Source organism: Varanus komodoensis, unplaced genomic scaffold (genome assembly GCF_004798865.1).
Source record: "Varanus komodoensis strain SLA01 unplaced genomic scaffold, ASM479886v1 scaffold4, whole genome shotgun sequence".
Classification (NCBI taxonomy): Eukaryota; Metazoa; Chordata; class Lepidosauria; order Squamata; family Varanidae; genus Varanus; species Varanus komodoensis.
Genome location: NW_025335941.1, coordinates 5104051 through 5126898, shown reverse-complemented (window position 1 = coordinate 5126898; position 22848 = coordinate 5104051). Strand labels below are relative to the sequence as shown.

At 39.3% G+C, this 22848-nt stretch overlaps 1 protein-coding gene across 8 annotated transcripts in view; it reads left to right on the top strand.

Moving 5' to 3' along the window:
- Positions 1-22848, top strand: part of DMD (dystrophin) — a 994758-nt gene that overhangs the window by 721363 nt on the left and 250547 nt on the right. For all 8 annotated transcript variants that reach the window (XM_044441365.1, XM_044441364.1, XM_044441363.1 and 5 more), the window contains one exon: positions 208-362. In XM_044441365.1, coding sequence (XP_044297300.1) covers positions 208-362 — 155 coding nt within the window. The remainder of the gene's footprint in view (positions 1-207; positions 363-22848) is intronic.

Here is a 22848-nt window from a genome sequence, read left to right as displayed (position 1 = left end):
GATGGAGCTTTGTGAAACATATAAAGAAAATGACATACAAAGATGATTTGGATAGTTATTTGTTTTATGTTTTATGTATGTTTTACTGTTTAAACTTAACAATACATTAAAATAATTTAAATGTTTTGCATGTACTTTCAGTTTTCATGGCTTCTTGATATACATTTCAAACAGAACTTGTTTTGTTTTTTGGGTTTTTTTCCCCAGCAATTTGCAAAAGAGCTACGGCAATGGCATATAAATGTGGATGTGGCAAATGATTTGGCACTTAAACTTCTCCGGGATTACTCAGCAGATGACACAAGAAAAGTAGAACTGATAACCAACAACATTAATGATGCCTGGGCCACTATTAATAAGAGGTAGGACACATCACATAATATTATCAGACTCGTAAAATTTAATAGAATGGTGAGGATGTTTTCCTTTCTAAACATTCTAAAATTGTGACAAAGCAATAAAGTTGCAAGTCTTGATAGGAAAGGAGTACCAGGAAGAGTAAACAGTTGTCTACCTGCTGTTATTTTCTATTGCTAACTAGGGAAATTCCATATTATACAGAGGGATTCTTGTTTCAAATGTGTTTTTATCCATCAGCTATTGTGCTAATTAATTTCATTTAATATGGGATTGATCTTGTGAGTGTAGGAATTTCTGCTCATGATTCTAATATTTTGTACTGCTGTAGCTTCCTCTAACCTTCCTCCCACTGTTCTTGTTTTCTATCATCCTGCTCCTTGGTAAGCTACAATGAAACCAGTTAAATAATGTGTACAGCAGCTATACCACACTTACAGATTGGTTCAATTATCATCTGTGTTATCAGATGAGTGTGGAAATGGAAGCCTGGTCCTAACAAAATGTGACTCACATTAAGACAGAATTTCTTTCACATCTCCATAAGAAAAATCTATAAGCGGCAATTCTGCTATGATTTAAGTGCTTGATTAAAGCTTTCTTGGCTTCTTTTTGTAAACTCTCATCATTCAATTTAGATTTCAGTTCAATTCTAAAAGCCATTTTAGAGCCTTTTTGTAAAGTATGAATAACTGATTATAAAATCGATATGGAAATTCAGAAAATAAAGTTAGTTTTATTAAAGCTGTAAAATTCAGGTTCATCGTTTCATTTTGTACATTGAATGAGATGCATAAAAATTAAGCTGGGTTCACTTAAATTGGTTTGGTATCGAACATTAGGCTTTATAGTTTCTAATCAAATCCAGAAATGAATGTAGTTTTAAATTCTTTTTAATTACAGTTTATGAATAGGTCAGAAGACTCCACTATGTAAAGTATGATCACGTTTGCCTGTATGGAGAACATTATTTTAACTGACTTTATTCTAAAACAGTGGGTAATTTATATCCACACATTGTACATGTTTGTGAGCTAGTGTGGCATAGTGGTTAGAGTGCCAGACTGAGACTCAGGAGATTCAGGTTCTAGTTCCCACTCAGCCATGAAGCTTGCTGGATGGCTTTGGGTCAGTCACCAACTCCAGTCTAACTGACCTCACCAGGCTTCTGCGAAGATAACCTGGAAAGGAAGATGAGGTAAACTTCCTTGGGTTTCTTGCAGGAAAAAAGGCAGGTTATAAGTATTAACTGGGTAAATTAATTTCTAGTTTTGAAGAATGTAAGCAACAACAACTTACATCAGGATATTTTAAAATACATTTAAGGACAGTTTTTTTCTACCTTTCTATGACCAGATAAATTTATGCATTGCTTTGCCTTTTTTCCCCAGTTCTTATTTTTCCTGGGCCCATGTTTGGGCCTAATTCACCTTACCTCCCAGTACTTTCTCTGTTGTTGTTGTTTTTAAATAGAGGATTTATGGAAATCCTTGGTTTATTTTATATATATATATTCTTTATAGTCTGAAGTGCCTAATCTTAGACACTAAGCAGGGTCAGGTCTGGTTGAAATCTGGATGGGTGACTTAATTTTGAGAATTTCCCGGAAAGCTTTGGGCATGGTCAATATAGAAATGATGATGATGATGATGATGATATATTCTGGATGCCCGATTTGAATTTATAACCAGACATAGTGATATGGCATGTATAAAATTATATATGACAAATGTTTCTTGTTCCTGAGGCTGTTCAGAAGCTGTGGCTTGTGCAAAATGTGGCAATCAGGGGACAGACAATCTGAACACATTACACAAATTCTGGCCTGCAAGTATTGGATGCTTAAACACTTTGGGACCCTATCAAGGTGTTGGTTTTACCCTATAAGACCCTACATGGCTAGGGACCAGAATACTTGATGGAACATCTCCCCCACCACCATCTACCCAGACACTGTGATCTCAATCTGCGACTTGCCACTGATTGCCACCTTCAAGAATGGCCCAGTTGCTGCCCCCCACCACAAATTATGGAACAAGCTCCCCACTGAGGCCTGCTTGGAGCCAATGTTAATATCTTTTTAGTGCCAGGATAAGACTGTCCTGTACCACAGTCTTATCCTGTGGAAAGTCACTATTATATTGGGACTTTGTTAGCTGCTTAAATGTGTCCTGTGATTTAATTTGAATAAACTATTGCAGCTTTTATCTTTATTTAGATTTAGTTTTAATTTCAATATGGTAATTTTTAATATTTTACTGTTGTTGATATTTTATATTGTAATTCATGCATTGCAAACTTCTCAGAGTTGCACATTTTGGCTTTTGGGGAGCATAATGAATACATTAATCTAGGGTCAATTATTCTACAGTATCCTAACTAGTTTATTCAGTTGTATTCAGGAACATGTACTGCAAAGCACTGGCTTCCACCATCCCTCTAATCTCAATATCCCTGATAATTATGGTGCTTTTCCTCTTGTCAGCTGCCATATCTCTTGGCTCTGTCCTTCCAGCAGGAACTAAGGAACATGGGACTTACAGTTCTTGAAAGGACATATCACAAACAGTCGCACTGTGTTTTTTCTTGTCAGCTGTTTATTCTAATTCTGCTTCTTATTGGCTTCAGCAAATCTCATAAGTTTTTCCAAGATTTGGAAAAAAGTGAACTAGATGGGATTCTGACATTCATCCCAGCAACAATAGTGTTTGGTCTTTTGAGTCTCATATTTCATATTTATAGCAGGTGGACATAGGGTAGTTATTAATGTTTAGTATTTAAGTAGATAATCTCAAATCTTAAAAATGTTTGACTTGTATTGTCTTGGTAATCCTTACAATACTCTTATAATGTAGTATTTTCATCTCCAATGTTTTGCTTTTTTTGTCCTGGTTATCCCTGTAGCTGCTTGGTGCAGAAAACAGATAACCTCAGTTTCTGTCCCTGATTATTACATTTCTAACACGGTTATGGCAACACACTAAAAAACAGCAATTGTTGCTTCTACTAGGTCAGGTATATGTAGTTCCAAACTTTTCCATGAAAAGGATAATTCTTTTATCTATTCCATGTGGCATTGTCATGCTTCATCAACTACTATAGAGATTTCATAAGAATTTTGTCCTTCACAGCTTGAATTGTACCTGAGAACCATCTCATCCATTTCGCATCGCTTCAGTATGCTCCAACAAGGACAGGTTGTCCTTTTGCAGTTCTCCAAGTGCTGAACATTACAATTCTTCACTTTTGATTAGTTTGTTTGCTAAGTATTTGTAGGCTGGGCTTTAACAAATTCAGTTGAGAGCAGAAATAGCACTCAATATCTGCCCAGAATTCCAATATGCAAAACAAAATCTTGCTCGCTTAAATAAAGAAAATCCTGGCTGTTCTTCCACAGCTTATTCCAAGTGTATTGCTGTTGTTATCATTGTCATCATCATATTACATTTATACTCCCACTTTTTTTCATTTTGCAAGGATCTCAAGATGGCTTCCATATTCTCCTCACCATTTTATCATCAAAACAACCTTGTGAGGTAGATTTGACTGAGTCAGCAACTGGTTCAAAGTCACCCAATGAGCTTCATGGCTAAGTGGGTATCTCCTGATTCCCAGTCCAATGTTATGACCACTACACCATACTGGATATCCTGTTGTGAAACAAGCATTCCTAACAGAATATTTGTGATTGGGAGAATAGGGACTGCTTGATACTGTGACTGTTGAAGAACTGATGTTTGGTTAATATAAACCATGGGCTTGAACTTGATTGAAACAGTTTTAACTCGGAGAGTCAAGGAAATGGAGGTCTAAGTTTGCTGCTGCTGAAGTCATCATATCCACCTTTTCCCACCATTTAGAAAGCTTAATTCATTTCCTTATACTATACATATATACAGACTATTTAATTCCTTACCTTATACTTTATATATGTATGAACTGGACAGTTCGGAGAGCTTCTATTCATAGGATCACTCTTCATCACCTAACAACAATAATTCCTTTCCTTATACTTTCTCACAATTTGTGATACCTTGGATTTTTAAAAACCTTTATTACGTTTTTATCTTGCCCATCTCCAAAAAGTTCAGGGTAACATATATTATTCCTCCTCCATAATTACTCCTCCATTGTGATTACAACATGCTCAACTTAATCTATATCATAGGCAATAGTGAGCAATGTAATTTCACCCAGTAAGTTGCGTACTTTGTTGGTGATTTCAGCCAGGCTTTCTTGAAGTATTGCATCACACTGACATTGTCAGAGCTGTTGGAATATAGGAAAAATTGAAGGGAGTATTTGCAAGAAGTATTTGCTCCTATATTTTGTAGGAAATTGAGCACTAATTGCCTCTCTTTTCTGAATTTCCCTTTGAGTTATTATAGGGCAACACCCATTTATTAAACATTAGAAATATGAACAAAAGAAAAACTAAAAGCAAAAGCAACAACCAAATTGATGTTACTTCCTTTCTAGATCCTAACAGCTATTCAACAATTACTTCAGTGCTTGAAAGCCTTGGAGTACAATGCTTGTGCATATTTAGGAACAGGCCAGTGTGCTATTAGTTAAACCAGACTGAGGATTTTTTAATCTTATGAAGGTACTAGGACTTTGTGCAAGCCCAGCTAAGGATTTCTTGCTCTTGCTCTGTGTATGTGTTTTCCAATTTAGCTTGTGAGAGACATGTGATTATATTTTCAGATGAATTCAGGCAAATGATCTAGGAGGAAGTCAGTGTGTATGAAGATTTCCTGAAGCAGTTAGTCATTATTCTACTCTGTTACTAGGAAACTGTAGATTACAAACTCTTAAAATAAAAAGTCATATGCATACGTCCCCTTTATATCTGTAATATACTTAGATTTAGTTTACAAATGTATGGGAGACTGGGTGGAACAGTCCTCCACAGACTGTCCTCCACAGAAGAAGACCTATCAACACTGGTAACTGCTGTTTGGCACGGTGAAAATCTGTCCCAACCACTACAGAATGGGGTGGGAATGGAGAGCAGCCTATGGAAAGCCAGAAAAAACAGAGAAAGACCAAGGAGCAATAGGCCTCAGCTGAGGTATTGCAAGTGTTTGTGTGAGAGAAGAGGAAGTGGTACCTCCTGAGTGTTCTGCCTGTGTTCATGCCTCAGCTTCCATTGCAGAACGTGTACTCTGTGTGGGAAACAGTGACAACCTGATCTGCTTTGTATATGCAGGCTGCAGCCCTGCAAAGCAAAAGTGTTCATGAGTGTTTAGCCAGCAGTGGCAAATGTTGGGAATGGACTGCTTGACATATTCTGACATGCAGCTTGTTGCAGAAAGAGTCTCATTGTTGGATTGGGAAGGGAATGTTACAGTGATGCCATTCAAATAAGACCAGTATTCCTATGCAGCAAATCAGGTGGGAGAGATATCTGTAGCAGTAATAGCTACAGCAAGCTGTAGCAAGTGTTCTCCATTTCCCTTTCTGCTCTGTTAAGGCTATCTTCAAAGCACTGGCCAGCAATAAAGCTGGGAACTCAGCCAACTACGGTTTACAGTGTAGATAAACTAGGTAATAAAACAGCCAGCAAGGGTTGTGTGCAATTACCTGGGGGGTATATTCCAAGGGGCAGGCAGAAAGAGTCCTATTTGAGGTTTGAGTTAAACTAGTAGGTCAGTCCACTTATCTGCAGAGGTACATTGTTGGAGTTTGGTCCAGAGGCATGCATAGCAATTCAGTCAAGGCTGAGGTCAACAAGCAAAAGCCAAGTCAAACACAGTTTACATTTTGTTAGGATACTGAAAAGTCTTTTATCAAGGAGCAGGCCAGATATGCCAAGTGCAGCTTCCACCTGCACTCAGCTCTACAGGCCAGGGATGCAATCTGGAACTCCACCAGAGAGGGAAGTCCTGAGGGTTTTAGGAAGAGAAATGTTAGCACTATGCTCAATCACCTAAGAATGTGCTGGGAACAGACTGCTCTGTGCCAGGTACTCTTTTGTGTGTGAAGTGCTTGGTCTCCATAGATGTGTGCAAAACTATCCCTCCTATTCTCTACATATGCATACTATTAAGCAAGACAGAGCTACACCTAGAGATAGTCACACTATGTGGCATGTGCACATGTACACACACACTGCTGGTGGTGGTGTTCTGGAGTTGGCTGCTGAGTTACATCATGTTCATGCTCTCTTGGAATATGGTGTTATGGACAGGGTAGGCAGGGCTGACCCAAGAAATTTTGCTGCCTGAGATAAAGGCCAAAATGACACCCTCTCGCATTTTGTGTACAAAATCTGTGTGGGCAGGCAAATGAATCTGCCTTCAGCACAAACGGTGCAACACTGTCCTCCACTGAACTTGAAGGCAGCAACCTAGTGGAAGGTCAGAGCAGCATCTGTTGCCTTAGGTGACTGCTTCATTCTACCTAAAGGCAGGGCTAATCCTCAGAGGTATCACAGATATGGAGGCAGATATATTTATTCTTACTTTTCCCTCCCATTGAAATCTAAAAGATCCTTAAAACATTCTGCAAATGAAAAGATGTCAGATTCTGCATCAAGTGAACCTCCCTGATGAAGAGATTCCAGGGTAAAGTCATCACACTCCATAAAACCATGACTTGCATGACAGTAGCCCAACAAGATGTTTCAAGAACATGGATAAGCCTGACCAGGTGGTTTTGTGGTTTGCCTGGACTTAAAGCTCACATTGACCCTAAGGATAGGAGTAGCTTTCTCAGCTAGTTTGAGGATAGAGAATCAAACCCAAAGGGCAGGAAAACTAGTTGATATTTAAAAAGTGCTGAATGCACCTTAGACTGAGCAGCAGAACCCTGAAGGACTGCTAGAAGTGGGTAAGTAGATTTGAGTTGCATCTAAAGGACATTCAGCCTGATGCATCTTCTACTGTCACCTCAACATTGTGATTTGGTAAACGTAAAGGGGTAATGAGGCCAAGAACCAGCATAGCATATGGACAGATGGGATCTGTTTAGCCTATATTTATCTGAAGCAACTAGCGAATTCATTGGCAACAAGCTTTCCATATGCTTTATATGGACTTAAATTTATGAACATTAAACTAGCATCCAGAGCAGCCATTTTGTGTCAATAAGGTGTGCTCACTTGACAAGCCATAGGTTGAACAAACAAGGAACAACCAACGTCTGATCATATTACATTTTGCCTGCAGCTGATAGTTCAGCCAAAACAAGTGTTTCGGTTGGAATAGGAACATCTGCCAGCATATATTTTGTTTAGCTTAGCTAGATTTGCAATTGATTGCTGTGTACTTACCCTTTGCCCCACTGTTTTGTTTTATAAGACTGAACCATAATGAAAATGACATTCTAACTCCTACAATTGCCAAGTTGGTTAGTGTTTGATGGGTGCATCCCCCTTTCCTCATTTTGTTGTAGCTCAAAAGATGCACTAGAGGCACATGCTCTAATTACTTGGGCAAGAGCCAAGATAACTTGTAAACATGTGTCTTTTCTTCTTTTTAGAAGCAGCTCCAATCACAAAAATAACTACATTTTGTGTTCAGCCCAGGTAGCAGCAGAGGTGGAGGTCTGTACTGCTCGAATTGGTAACAACAATAAGCTTTGTGGTTGAAAATGTCTACTAAGAGATAGAATGAAGAAACTACACAATTATTTCACTGAATTAGAGCAGAATACATACATCTGGAAATAGAATTATCTTGAGATGTGCAGTCCTAATATTGATGTGAAAGGGTATCTGCTGCCTAAATAAAAAGGGTGCATATACAAATCTTGCTAATTTCCCCCAGCAATTCATGAGGGTAAGGCTATCAGTGGCATTATGATTATATTTCTTCTAGTTTCAGAGGCATTATGCCTCTGAGAGTCAATTGTTAAGAAACATATGTGATGTGCCATTAATATGCTGTGTTCTTGTCATGGGCATGCAACTGGCCATTGTGGGAATAAAATGTTGGACTAGATAGATCTTTATCCTGATCCAAGAGGGCTGTTCTTACATTCCTTGATTATGTTTTACAGACCAATTCCAGTAATCAGACTGTGTCCCACAAAGCAGACCTTCTTTGGCTCTTTGTCTTTAGCTATGTGCTTTGAGTTTGAATCAGAGTCCATGTTTGAGGCAGAGAGGTCGCTATTCTCTTCTGTTCTAGCTACTTGACCAGGAACTACATCCTAGCTTCCATTAATCTAGGACCATCAGCTCTCACAAAACCACCAAAGTGCTTAGACTGTTATGGAAGGTGTCAAAAAGTCTTAGTGTAAATGAAGGTAGGAGATACATTTTTTTTCCTTCACAGGAAACCCTCCTCCCAAACACACACAACAAGTGCTGCTTAGGGTCCCCAACCCCATGTTCAAGCAGCCTATATGAAAGCTAGGTTGCAAGTCTTACGCATATACGTGAGCAAACCTCATGGAACTCATTGGCAGGTACCTATGAATAAGCATGCAAAGATATGCTTATCTGAGCTATCAGGTGGCCAGATGTCTTACTGGCTGAGTCAGGTACAGAAAACAGGAGATACTCCTTTAGCCTTTGAGCAGTGAGTGAAGGGTTATCTTCACTGTTATCCCAGTTCAATGATGGGTGATATTGAACCCATCATTCAATGGGTGAATGTTAGTTTGCAAACAAATCCCAGTGAAGAGGCTAGACATGGGGGAGGAGCCTGGGAAGAAAACTATGGACTGGATGTGCTTCAACCCTGGTGCAGATAAATATAACTTTACGTTTGCCAAACTGCCTGCTTATTTTGACCATATGCTCAGAAGTGGGAAAATTCTGAGCACAAGTATCTAACTAATAGCTGTGGAGAAAAGGACAGCTCTTGTTCAGAGAACATTAAACTGAGAAACCAGTGGGAGTGTCTGTGAACTTTTCAGGGTTGAGGATTCTCTCCACCTGCGTAAAACAGTTTTTGATGCTTTGTCTTGCACATTACATTTGTTCCAGATAGCTTATTTCTTTCACCCCTTCAATTCTTCCTATTTTTGTAAAGAATATAATCTAGATTTCATAACTGGAATAAATTAAGGTGCAATTAGAATTTCTAATTCAATGTATGCACAATTTTCTGATGTGTTACAATGTATTAAGTTGAAAGCTTGTGAATAGGACCTTCTGATTTTTATTTTTTGTACATTGCCTAGCTATATAACTGTTCATTAAATAATCAGTGTTATTGTTGTGCTTGATCAAATTAACATAGAACTCGAAGGTGTGTGATTGCAGCGGCTCTTTTATAGCTTGTCAATGAGAAACTAAGATCTCAATTGTGAACTCTAAAGGGTTGGGGATGAGGGGGCAGGGTTGTGTGTTTGCTTTGTTCTTGAGTAGTGTTAATTCAAAATAAGACTGCATATTTATTCCTAGATTTTCTCCTACAGCATGTACTATTTTTTAAATCCATCTGTCTGCCTGTTTTTTTTATGAATGGAAGATTGGTCATTCCATTTGTTGAACTTATTATTGGCTAATGATTTAGGATAGCTAGGAGAGCTCTGGCAAGTCTTCAGGAAAGTTTGGAGAGAGAGACGTTACTGGGGTAGATGACATCGCCCCTCCCCCTGTGGGAGTGTGTTGGGGGGGGGGTCCAGTGGAAGCAGTCTTAAAACAGAAAGAAAGACACATGAGACAACTGCCAAGTAAGAAAGAAGTTTCCTACCCTGGTGTTATATAGAAGTAACTCATTTTTTAAAGGGAGAAACAAATAACACACAGACACACCAATTTATGTTTGTGATTCACACATGCATATACACATACGTGCACTCTCTCCCTCTCCCTCTCCCTCACACACACACACACACACACACACACACACTGTGGGCAATACTTCTACTTTGTTTTTATTCCGGAGCATATTTACCTGAAATAGATAAGCATCAATGGTAATAGCTGCTGTTAAAGCTATCAACTTAAACTTCTATCACATCAGATTGTCTCCCTCTGTGGCTCTGTAAATGAAAACTTCTTTTTCTGAAAAAATAGCTTATCTCTAATTTTCAGCTAATTGTAAGAAGCAGACCTGACTCAAGTACTGTCAGCATGGTTTCATTTTGGTGACATGATGATGATTATTATGTCAAATATGATCAAGAATGCAAGCCTTGAACTGACAAGAGGCTTGGCTGTATTTAAAAGTCCATGTTGTCATGTAATGCAGGTTAGGAACAAATTCTGTTCCTGAGAAAACAAATTTGTCTTGAAGTTGGATCACTTATCATCTGTCTTCCACATTCACAAGGGTCAGAGGTGCAGGACCCCTGTAAAAGTTGAAACACTGTGATTATCTCTAGGCTGCCCCCCCCCCCCCGACTCAATAGTGCCTCCTCTTTACAGTAAGGAAATATTGGAGAAATTTTCCTCTCGGGATAGCTGGACAGGAAGGCATGCTTTAGAGGCTTCCCTCTCTCGCCTTTCACATTCATACTTCAGGGACTGCCTATATTTGCTCTTCTTTGCTTTGGTTGTCACAGTTAGGAATACAGGAAGACTCCTCCAAAAGAGCCATTTAGCTCATTCTCAAGCTGAGGAAAAAACAGTTTGCTCTCACTTTCTAAGTTTGACATAATTTGCTTCCTAGAAATTCCTTAATTCTTCTTTGAAAGGATATACATACTCTTGTTATTGCACAGAATCATGGTCACAAACAACAAGGAAATTGTCAGTTCAGTCGCCTGGTCGTCACTCTAAGAAAAGACCAGCCCCAGCAAATGATAACTCAACTAATGAGGATACAGACACTACCAAAAATTAAAAATAAATAAATGAAATAAAAGAAACTTCCAGACCCATAATCAAGAAAAGGCAGGTACTATGTAATTATGGTAGGCAAGTCTATGAGTGTGAACTGCCCCATGGATATCTGCCAGTTGGCAGTATATACATTGAACGAACAAAATAAAGTGAAATCTAATTTATGTATGTATGCATTTATAACACTTCTTGGCTGCCTTTCAGAGCAGGAGCCTTTTGCAACTCACGTACATAACAAAAGTCACATAATAAAAATAGATGTGTGCAACAGAGTCAGGAAGGAGGGGCATGTTGAAGGTGCCCTGGTTCCTAATCTCCATGAAAGACATCTGAAGAAAATAAGCTCATTGACCAGGTTTCTTTACTGATGCTCACAGTTTCCCAACACTGCTGTATTTCCCAAAGCACCCAATTCCTGGGGTAAGGAGTGACATTGCAATCAGTGAAACAGGGTACTTTGCCTCCCATGTGCTGGTTTTCCCCTCACTGCTTCTGTTCGGCTGTCTGCACTTCAGGAGTCTCCAACAGACAAAGCCAGCCTGTTCCAGCCTTCCTCACCCTCCCAGCCCTCTTTTCTGCCTTTTACCTTCCACCCCTCTCCTCCACAACTCTCTCTTTCTCCTCCTCTTCTGCCCCCAACTCCTTCTGGCACTGTCTCCTCCTTTATTCCCATCTCCACTGCCACTCCTCCCACCCCAGCTGTCCCTGCCCCAGCTGATAATCCTGCACAGCTACATGTATGCCCATGCATCCCAGCAATTGAAGCCCCATGCCTTTTTCTGCCTAAGAAAATTTCTGGACAGGCACTGTCACCATTGGTAGATGGCATCTGCTAGATCCCAAGGGAGGATGGGTGAGCCCCTCTATCTCTTCCCAATGTAGTAATTAAACACCCACACACACACGCATAAGACAAAACCTGCAATACACCATTCAGCTCCAATCTATCTGATAAAACAATATAAAACTAAGCATTTATTTTGCACTGTGGGCCTGATGGACCACAATGACAACCTATTCCAGAGGCATAAATCCAGTGTAGAAAAGGCGATCACTGGGAAGACATCAAACCTCTACAGATAGTGGTGTGAAGCCCACAAATTGATAGAAGCAGTGCTTTTTTTGTATATATATATAAAAAAAAGTGCCGGAACTCACGTCACCGCTGGCAGTAAGCACTCAGCACATGACTACACACACCAGTCCCAAGCCGAGCAGCATCCCAAGCTGGGTGGCACAGACACAAAAGCAGCCCGCAGGCACTATGTTAATTATGTTTGCTGCTGACCTGCTACGCCAACAGGCGATTCAAAATCACTTCGTAAAATCCATTGGGAAAAAAGGTGCTGGAACACTGTTCCGGTGCGTTCTGTGACAAAAAAAGTCCTGGACAGAAGGAAGATGTTTGCAGAAACTCCCAATGCCCTATGAAGTCTATGTAAAAATAAACCCAATAACAAATTATTATACAAAAGAAAACATGCAATATATAAAAACATTTCCAGTAGAGTGTCATGAGTTCTCCCTGTGTTACTTACAAAGCATGTTGAAATGGGCTACCATCTCACATTTAGCTCCACCCACACATCCCAGCCCTGTCCTTGTTGGCTGTGCATTTGTGTGGATAGTGGAGACAGTGAAGCCATCATGCATGCACCTCTTTCCTATGTCTAAATGCAAACACTTCCTTACATCAGATATTCTGTCCACATTAATGCATCGACAGTGCGGGGAGAGGTTGGAAATGTCACGAGATGTCAGGGCAGGGTTAAAGAAGTAACCCTGCAGTTCTCAAAATGCAGTGTTTGAGAACCCCTCTTCCTCAAATGATTGCCACAGGAAGGGGACATGGGAGCAATAAAATAGTATACTGATAGCGTGACCAGTTACACATTGCAGAAGAAAAATAAAATGCATTGTCAAAAAGAGGACTAAAGAAATTAGAGGGTTGCACAGAATTTACTTGCGCTAATTCATGCACCTTTAGAAATAATGACTGCAGTTTAAATAGGAATACTGTATAACTCACCATACTGGGAAAGAATGTGACTAGATGATGATTATTGACTGTTAGCAACTGTTAGGTCACTCCCCTTTATTTTTAGAGTCTTTACTTTTTATACCTGTCTTGGATTGGAATGCTCTTAAACAGAGGACAATGCACCTTTAAATACAGGAGTATTCTCTCTGTAAGGTAGGACATCTGGCAATCCAGTATTCAAAAAGAGAACTCCTAGTGTTGAGCAAGGCAAGCAGCTTCAGTAGCTGGAATTAACAGCAAAACAACAACAGTAAAGACAGCTGAACACTGCGTGGGAGGAGAGGCCTAAGATTTACCTAGTGAATGGTGCTGTGATTCAAGACTCAAGTTCACAGCTTAGCACTCTTAAAGGGGAATTAATGCTGCTGTGTCTCACACTGCATGCCATTCTGAATGCATACTAAAAAGCTACAGAAATAAATTAAACCTCCTAAAAGATTCAGTCACTGAACATAGTTTTAAAACACATATCCAATAAAAAGAGTTAATGTATCAACAAATATAGAAACGAAGCCAATAAAATTGATGGCATGGCCGTACTTTACACATACTCACTGAGACCCCTAGGGATGAGGGCTTCTTGGTTTTAAGATGTCATTGTGCCCATTGCCCTTGTAATGTTTCTAAGTCAACATTTTAGAACCCTTCTTGCCTTGTCCCACATCACAAAAATACTTTCCCAGGGAGCTTGTGTTCCACGGCTTCTAATGCAGTGTTTATTTTTGCAGATTGTTATCCTTGCAGTCCTTGCAGTCATTCTGACATAAATCAGTTTACAAGGGCATCCAACAGCACAGACTACCTCCTTTAGTACTATTTTTTAAAAAAAACCTTTAATATGGTATTGTTATCTACTAGACTGACGAAGTGTTTTCACTTCATGCCATTCAAGTATACACTACAAGTGACCAGATGGAAAATTGCCAAAAACTCTTTCTCCAGAGGAAGTGTTAACTTTGACTTAAAATGTACCTTTCTGTCCTTCATGAGGTCTCTCATTGTGCCATTTTCCTTCTTAAAATGAATTCCCAAAGCACAGTTATTGTGCAGATACTGGTATGTTTTGCTCTATGCTGTAAACAGAAATCGCCCCCTCTTAGACATTCTTTGCTGGATCACATACCTGCAAGATACCTGTAGCTGTTGTCCCTTGAGGCAAAAAGCACTGGAGGGCATGTAGTCAGTTTCAGTCAGGAAAACCGCATGGGAAAATGGTTGCTACTTTCCATCCCTTATAGTCTCTATTTGAATAATACTTTGCTACCAGTATTTTCAAAGATCCTATTTGCAAACGTTCCACTTCACATCTAGCAATCATTTCATTCATTGTATGGATGAATCATTAGCAACATGCACTAGCATGTTTCTTCTAGCATCCTGTTAACAAATATAAATGTGTGTGTATATATGTTTATAAAAATTCAGTGGAGAACAGGACTGTTGTGGAGTAAATTATGACAGAAAGCAAGAGGTGAAATCATGTCAATCCTGTGTGATAATCAGTGCCATTGGGGAGCTGCAGCTTCCATTTTAGGGCCCTGAAAAACACAAAAATAGTGGCAGAGCAGATGATGGTGGATCATAGGAAAAGAATGGAAATGCTAAGTAAGAAAAATGGCTTGATGAGAATTCAGCTACTAAGGAAGAGAGATGAAGGCAGGTCGGACCTTCTTACACATTTGTTAGCTCCTTACACATTCACTGAGGAAGATGGGTCAACAGGTTTATAGCTGAGCTGCTTTGTACCTTCTTCTTAATATTCTTACCCTGCTTTGTGAATGGCTAGTAGTACCTTGCTGCTCAGGTCAATTTGGCCCCAGCTCTACATGCCATAGGGTCTGGTTTCCCATCCTTTGACTACTTCCTTGCAAGAAAAGCCTATTGAACAAATATGAATGTGATCTAAGGAATACACAGATACAGCCAGAAAGGATTAGACTTCAATCCAGAACTCCTTTGTAAATACTATTCTGTCTTGAAAGGAAGTCTTCTTTCTGCTTCCATGGGTGCCCATGGGAACCAAGCCTGGGTATAGGTGTGGTGAGTATGGACAAAAGAGAACTGGCAGTAAGCTTCAAGCTGAGAAAAAACTTGTTGTTTCACATGCCTTGTCACCCACTCTACACACCGTACCTTCTCATCCTTCTTGCACCTGCCTACTTGATAGCTCAGCAGAACAGCCCTTCTACCCCTTTGCATTGTGCTTACGGAGAAGATACACAGCCAGGGATCAGGAATTTGTATCCCCCACTCCTTATACACAGCAACCAAGAAATGAATTAGAGGAAAAACAAAGGCAACATTAAACTTGGAAGCCACAACAGGTAAAACAGAGATGAAAATCCTGGAGTTTGACTTGGAGGTGCAGGGGAGTGAGGGAACAGTTTCCAGAAGAGAAAATTAGGTAAATTGCCATTTTGGTATTAGAATGAGAGTAGTATGGCAAAGGAGGAAGAAAAGGAAGTTTGTGTGGGCAAAACTGTTGATATGCAAAGTAATAAGTATGGAGCATCTTTCTCTCTAACCTACGTAAGTATAATGCAGTAGCAGCTGACTTTAAACAAATTCCATGATCTACTGCTTAACCAGCCAAGATTGGATTTATGAACATAGGTACAGGTGCTCAGTGTATAGCTTAAAAATCAGTGTTGCCAAGCATTTGTTGTTGTTTATTATTTTTCTCCAATGTAGAAGAAATGTAGTTACTGCAGGTGGGTGGAGGAGAATTGTGCAGTGTTTGCTCTACTGCTGAAGTATACATAAAATTCTATGAACCAGCACACTTCCCTGATCAAGGTCCGGCTGCATCACTGGTTATAATGGATGTAAATGGTATGGTGATAGCATAACCTTATTTGCATCTGCAAAAATCTATGGAATGCGCTCCCCGGAGAGGTCCGCCTGGCGCCGTCGTTATTTGTTTTTCAGTGCCAGGCGAAGACCTTTTTATTCAAACGTCATTTTAACTGTTAATAGTATTTATTTTATTCTTTGGCCAGGGCGACTTATTTTATATTGTTAACTTTTTTTATATTGTTAATGTATAGTATTTTAATTGATTTATTTCTGAGCCGCCCCGAGGCTTCGGCGAATGGGGCGGCATAGAAATTTTCTAAATAAATAAAATAAATAAAATGTTGTAGGGTATGAGTTGCTCTGAAATTCTGAATTCTTAACCAGATATAATCAGAGCAGCTAATTATTGATTGTGAGCATTATATTGATTGTGATCTGCTTCAGTTAGCACCAGTGCTTTTTTTGTAAAAAAATAAAAAATAAAAAAGGTGCCAGAACTCACCTCTTAGGGTCAGTCACTCTACACACACATAAACATAATGGTCGCCAATGGCGGTAAGCACTGAGCGTGCGACCACACGACCGATCCCAAGTTGAGCAGCGTTCCAAGCCGAACAGTGCCCTCCCGAGCAGCGCCGACACACATGCAGCCCGCAGGCACTATTTTAATGCTTTTTGGTGCTGACCTGCTACACCTGACCGGGCAATTCACAATCACATGGAAAAATCAGCCAAAAAAGGGTGCCAGAACGGCCTTCTGGTGCATTCTATGACAAAAAAAGCCCTGGTTAGCACCATGATGGAAAGAGAGGTAAAGACAGGAACTGGCACCTGAATGATGCAGAGTTTGCTCTAGCGGAGTCCTAGTTTTGTGGATCTGTAGGCATTTTTGGCTTCTCTTCAGGCAGTAAAACGATTCCGGCTAACACCGATTGAAGAACATATGAAATATGGATGGTTTAGAAAGTTATGATTTAAGGAGATTCCTATGAAAGTAATTATAATAAACTTCCATTTGTAATTGTGATATTGTCCAGTTCAGTGTTACAAATGTTTATTGGAGAATATTATCTTACTGTTATTACTAGGCAGCATTACATAATTCATTCAGTTATATCCTAACAACTCTTTAAAAAATGAAGGCTGGGAACTGTGCCCTGTTCTCTTGCATAATCGCAAGGAATACTGATGCAAGGCCGCTAAGCTCAGCCTCTAGAGATTGCAATTTTAAATTAAAACTATGCTAACAGTTTAATGCTGTCCTTTGTGAGTCTTAATTGGTCTCATGTAATGCTATCAGTGCATTTCACTCTTATTAAATTTAGTTGTTTCTGCAGTAATTAAGACTAAGAAAGCAGGTGCCTTTAAAACCTAATTATTTTTACAATCAGTTTACACTTAAGTGCCTTTGAAAGTCAAGATTTTATCTTAAATGAATTTTACCCATGTAATTAATATAACATTTTTGACACCACTGTTGACTACTATAAATTCTCTAGGGTGGTATGTATTTGAATGCCGTAAACAATATGAAATTCCTTTTGCCAATATGCTATCATCCCTCACCCAACCCAAAATAAAGTGCCAGGATATAGCCATGATTTTATGCACATTTTGTTATGTAATATTTGTGCTAGTACAAATATGTTCTCTGGTTTTAATGTTGCCAATTCTGATCTCAGGGCAGTTACAGGGTTCTGGGGCTACCAGTGGAAAGGCATTGTAAAGCTGGTCAAACCTCTGTTCCTTAACATATTTGTTCAAGTAAGAACATTGTGGAAGAGTTAGAAGGAAAATATAGGAGGATGCATGGAACTTTAATAACTCTGGATTCTTTTTAAAATTCAGGTATAGGGTAGATCAGTTGCAGAATAAAAGCCTGTATCTGAAGCAACACTTTCTGGGAATTAAAGTAGCATGGGAGCATTATTACCTGAGCCAACATTCCCTCATTGCTACTGTTCATGTTACTGACTCCTTTTATTCACCACAGCCTACTTTGGAAAGCATTTTTGGTACTGGCTTCAGTTCAGATACACCTCTGTCTCCCTCACTTAAGTTCCGTTCAAGAAAATTGCTTCTCTTCCCTTTGGCAACTGTTGTTTTAGGCTTGAATGGCTCAAGCTGAGCAAAATGCCACAGGCTGCTAGGCTGATAGCCAAACCTAGAGAATCAGAAGTATGAGATGGCAGGTTCTCCTGGGCCTAGAAAACCCAAAGGAGCTCTTCTTAGCCCAGACAATGGAGAGCATTGTGTGTCTAAGGAGTGAAAGGGGTGAAAGCTCATTGAAGAAAGTGACTGACATTTCTCAACCTATGCCAGACATTCCTACTTTCTGGGAGTTTAAAATTTACTGAACACTATTGATGCCAGTGTATAACTTAACTAGGGACTTTACATTATTTAGAAGAATTTGTACTGCTAGATCACTGGGGCCAAAATTGAGAGGTAGAGAGTGAGAAGGGATGTCAGGTGGTATGGGAATAGTTGGCCTGTGATAATCAAGCTAGAGATTGGTGCTGGGATCCTAGTCTCATGCCACAACTAGGAAATTGATGCTAGAATGCTACCATATTTGTGGCAGAGAGAATGAGGTCACTGATACATTGGACTGGAACCATGGTGATAAGAAGTTAAAGTAGTCTTTTCATTGATCATTACAGAATAAGCCAGCTGTGTCAGGAGATACTTCCAAATTCTTGAATGTGTAAACAGAGGGCTTCACATTGCTTATTAGTGACACTGAGTTGTTGGTAGTTTTAGACTTAATGGCTTGCCCTGTTTTATTATGCAAATAATCATTAATGATGTCTTTTACTGAAATGTGAAGTGGAACTGAACCAGTTACTGCAGCTGTACTATCCTGAAGAGGAACTAGCATGGGATGACTTCAGTTATAGCTGAACTGGAACCCAACCAAACCTTGTAATAGTTTGAAGGCCTGGGTGGAGCAAGGCAAGAGGCCCTGTACCCTGCTTGTAGCTTCTAGTTTTCATCCTTACTAGAGAAACCAACATAAGTCCTTTCTCTGCCTTATTAGATGCAGCTCTACATCTGCTTCCTGCTTCCCTTCCCTTGCTTATTGTTAGAACCTTATCCCTAACCAAGCTATTGCTCATGAGAAGACTCCCTAATGATCAAAGAGAATTATCCACCTCTGGAGATAACCCACAACTTTTTTAGTGGGGCTGCTGCTTCCTACGCATTCCCAGTTGGCCTTTCTTCTTCTGCTAATCCTGTCCTGGACCCTGTTTCTGTATTTGAGGCTTCCAGCTGCATGAAGATGCCCCTTAAACTGCTGACATATTATACTTCTTTAGTTAAAGGGTTGGTTTTGGTACTTTGCCTGTGATATTTAGATTTTGCATTCCTATGGGTTATATTCCTCTAGTTCTATCAGTCCCTTCCTTTGTGGCATTGGCTGCTAATTATAAACAGCATTTATGCACACACACAACACAGTACACAGGTCTTTTATCCTTTGTGTTTCTGCATGGATTATTAATCACTTCAGAGTTTGGCCTACTGTTTATGGTTATTACTAGCTTCAAAAAACATGGTACAGTGGAACTTCTAGTATTGTCCCTGTCTGTACATTTCAGTATGCTTAGGGCAGCATAAGACCGATCCTTGGGCTGGCCAGAATTCTTAAGCTGGAAACACTAATAGTGAATTTTTTTTTTCTGGGGATCATGATACACCTGGATGTCAAGCAGTAGTATTTTCAGTGTTAGGTTAGAGTCCATTTGTGATGGTTTCAGAGTACAATGGTTAATAGAGTACATTAGTTAGACTACATAGCTTAAGATAAGGCATACATAAGGCCATTACATCACTGATCCTATTCTTAAGAGTCCCAGTAACATAGTAGCTTTTCTGTTGGAAAGAGGGCTTTACAAATGTACCTGTTCATGTGTTTCTTTCTCATACAGAACTGTTAAACGAATACAACTTTCCGATAAGTATTCAGTAGTGCATTGTTATAACATACAAGAAGCTTTCATTCATCTTTGCTCTTTCGTGGTGTCTCATGATGCATTTTCTAGTCCTGCTGATTTCAAAAATCTTTACAGTACTTTTGTAGCTTTTCGATTCATTAATGTACACATGACTTTTAGCCAGTAAAAGTGACTACATTCCTTGGAACATAGAAAGCTGCCTTATACTAGGTTAGAGCACTGGTCATTCTAGAACCAAATGAAAAGCAATGATAAGTGAGCATTGTTACACTATCGAGTTTGCCTTGGATTTTGTAGATAGTTTGTAACCATAAATAGTCTGTACTTCAGCCCTGGAGAATGCCGGATTGTTTTGCTATTCCTACAACACAGTGAACTGGATCCAGTCTTAGAGCTGACATCCAATTTTTCCAGGTGCTTATTTTTTCCTATGTATCTGATATCAAAACTGCTGCCAGTGAAGCTAACCTCAGAGTGAGCAACCAGGTTTTGTTTTGTTTTGTTTTGATATCTTGATAATTCTGAGAGGGCATTCCGAAGCAGCATGAGTATTTTAGCTTTGATTATCTGAATTAGGCATCCATTTTCTTTTTGTTTGTTTTTTTTAAATATACTTACATTTTATCTTTATGGAACTTTAAGATGTTTCACTTACAATAATGGTCAAATTATTTCAGGGTAGCAAAGAGCATTTATGTAAAAGTATTGTCTGATCTTTCAGACCACAAAATATTTCCTTCATATATTGGTGATCTTTTAAATTCATATTACTGGATTGTTCATTTCAACAAGGCTGTAAAGGAGTGGTATTCAAACCCTACTTTTTATTTCAAAGTCTTGTTTTTCTACATATTTCTATATACTGAAAATAATATTGCTAGAAAGAGGATGCATAAAAATGAAGAATTTGATTGTCTTGGATTATATTGCAAATATTATGTGATCATCCTTCATTAACTTAGGAATTTTTCACCAGTCTAACCTCATGAGTAATAAAAATGCCTGAGAAGTTGATGGGCAGCAGAATGGGGCCCAATCTGATCTCCTCTGGTAGAGAATTCAGTAGCCAAAGAAAAGGCTTTCTATTGCATCCTCATCAGGTATACCTCCAGCAGTGCTGGGACCAGGAGAAGGGCTTTCTACAAAGATCTTAAAACCCATGAAAGAAGGGGGTCTCTGTAGCTCTGTCCTAAGCTATACAGAGACTTTTCTGTAATAACTAGCACTTTGAATTGTGCATGGAAACAGGCCTGTAAGCAGTCGAATTTGTACCATGGAAATCAAGTGCTTCCTGTAACCAGATGACTGAAGTATCTGAACATTTCTCAAAGTCCAAACTGAATGCAATTAAGGCATGCACAACAGTGACCAAATCAGCCATTTCTAGGACTAGATGCAATTGGAGCTCTAGTGAATACATAGAGAGGTGGCGGGAGCATATGACGGCAAGCCCCATTCCCAACCCATGCATATTTACTTTACCATCTTTGCACTCCCTACTATGTGCAGACTCTACATCCCTGAACTTCATATAGACAGGTAGGTTACTCTGCTCTGCCATATGGAAAGCAATGGATTGATAGTTGGTCTCGGCATTAATCTAGGTAATTTTAGATCCTGGAGATACCGTTACACAGCACTATATATTATTTAAGTTGTGAAGCATATAATTAACTTTTAAAGTGATATAATACTTTTAATTAAATATGTTTGTTAAAAGTAAACTTAATAAAATGAGGATCTGTAAACTGTAAACTCAAGCACACTGAACACAGTTGAGGTGGACCAAGCTCAAGGGAAGATTCAGGAGGGAGTTCAAGCAAAGAAGCGGGAGGTAAGCATGGTTAGGAAGCATAAGGAGAATTTTGCCTATATCTCAAGGCCTGTTAATACAAAAGGCAGGGCTCAGCTGTTGCTTCAGTAGATTTCTGGAGTTCACTGAGGCTTTAACTAGACTCCAGAGTTCAATCTAGGTGGTTCGTTTTGCCCCTGCTGGGCAACAAGTAAGTGCCATTAAAGTCAGAGGGATTTACTTCTGCATAGGGATGTGTCATTGCTGCAAAACTCAGCCCATTTGGACTCCTTGGGTTTCTTGTCCATTTCCAATCCAATTATTGGAAATAGGATGATTCTGAGGATTTTCCTGGATTTCAGAGTTTTCCTGGCCTTCAAAACAAACTGAGATTTTGGCATTTATAATATGCACACACACTGAGGAAATTTGTGTGGATTTCACAATTGAAATCCACATCACTGAAATCCACACCATTGAAAGCTGATCATTTTCAGATTTTTGTTTGTACAAACACAGTAGTCCAGTTTGTGCAAGTGGCACAATTTGATCAGATTTCCATATGTTTCGATAATTTCCCACAGCAATCTTAGAAAAGAAAATCTGCAAACTGGCTTGACTTGCACAATAGTGAGTTGGCCTCATTGTGGAACTGACACTTTCATATCCAAACTATGCAAACCCACCAGATTTCCACCCTTGTATTGGATTCTCATATCCCTACTACTAAGTAGGTATGTATAAGATCGCATTGTAATTCATTTAAACTTTTGAGTAGAAAGTAGTAGTTCACAGTGCGGCATTTGTTTTCTGTGCCTCTTGAAAACTTTATACCAATATGTAAGAGAAACAAATACAGATCTGTTGACATGTTTTTCACTTAGGGAGTTAAAATCTTTTGGAAGGTCTTTTCTGTGGAAGAAAAACAGCTGGCATATACTACGTTAAACAGAAAGCTGGAACACGTGTGAGTTGGAAAAGTTACCCTACAAGCATATTCATGTAGACATCAGGATATGAGTCTTGATGTCATGTACGTTTAAAACTTGGACCATTCATCTCTATATTGGAGAATGTTAAAGTGTATTTCCATGTGATAGTTCTTGGATAGCTTTTGCATCAGTTCCGCTCACTTCATGTTAACAGGATAAGGACAAGT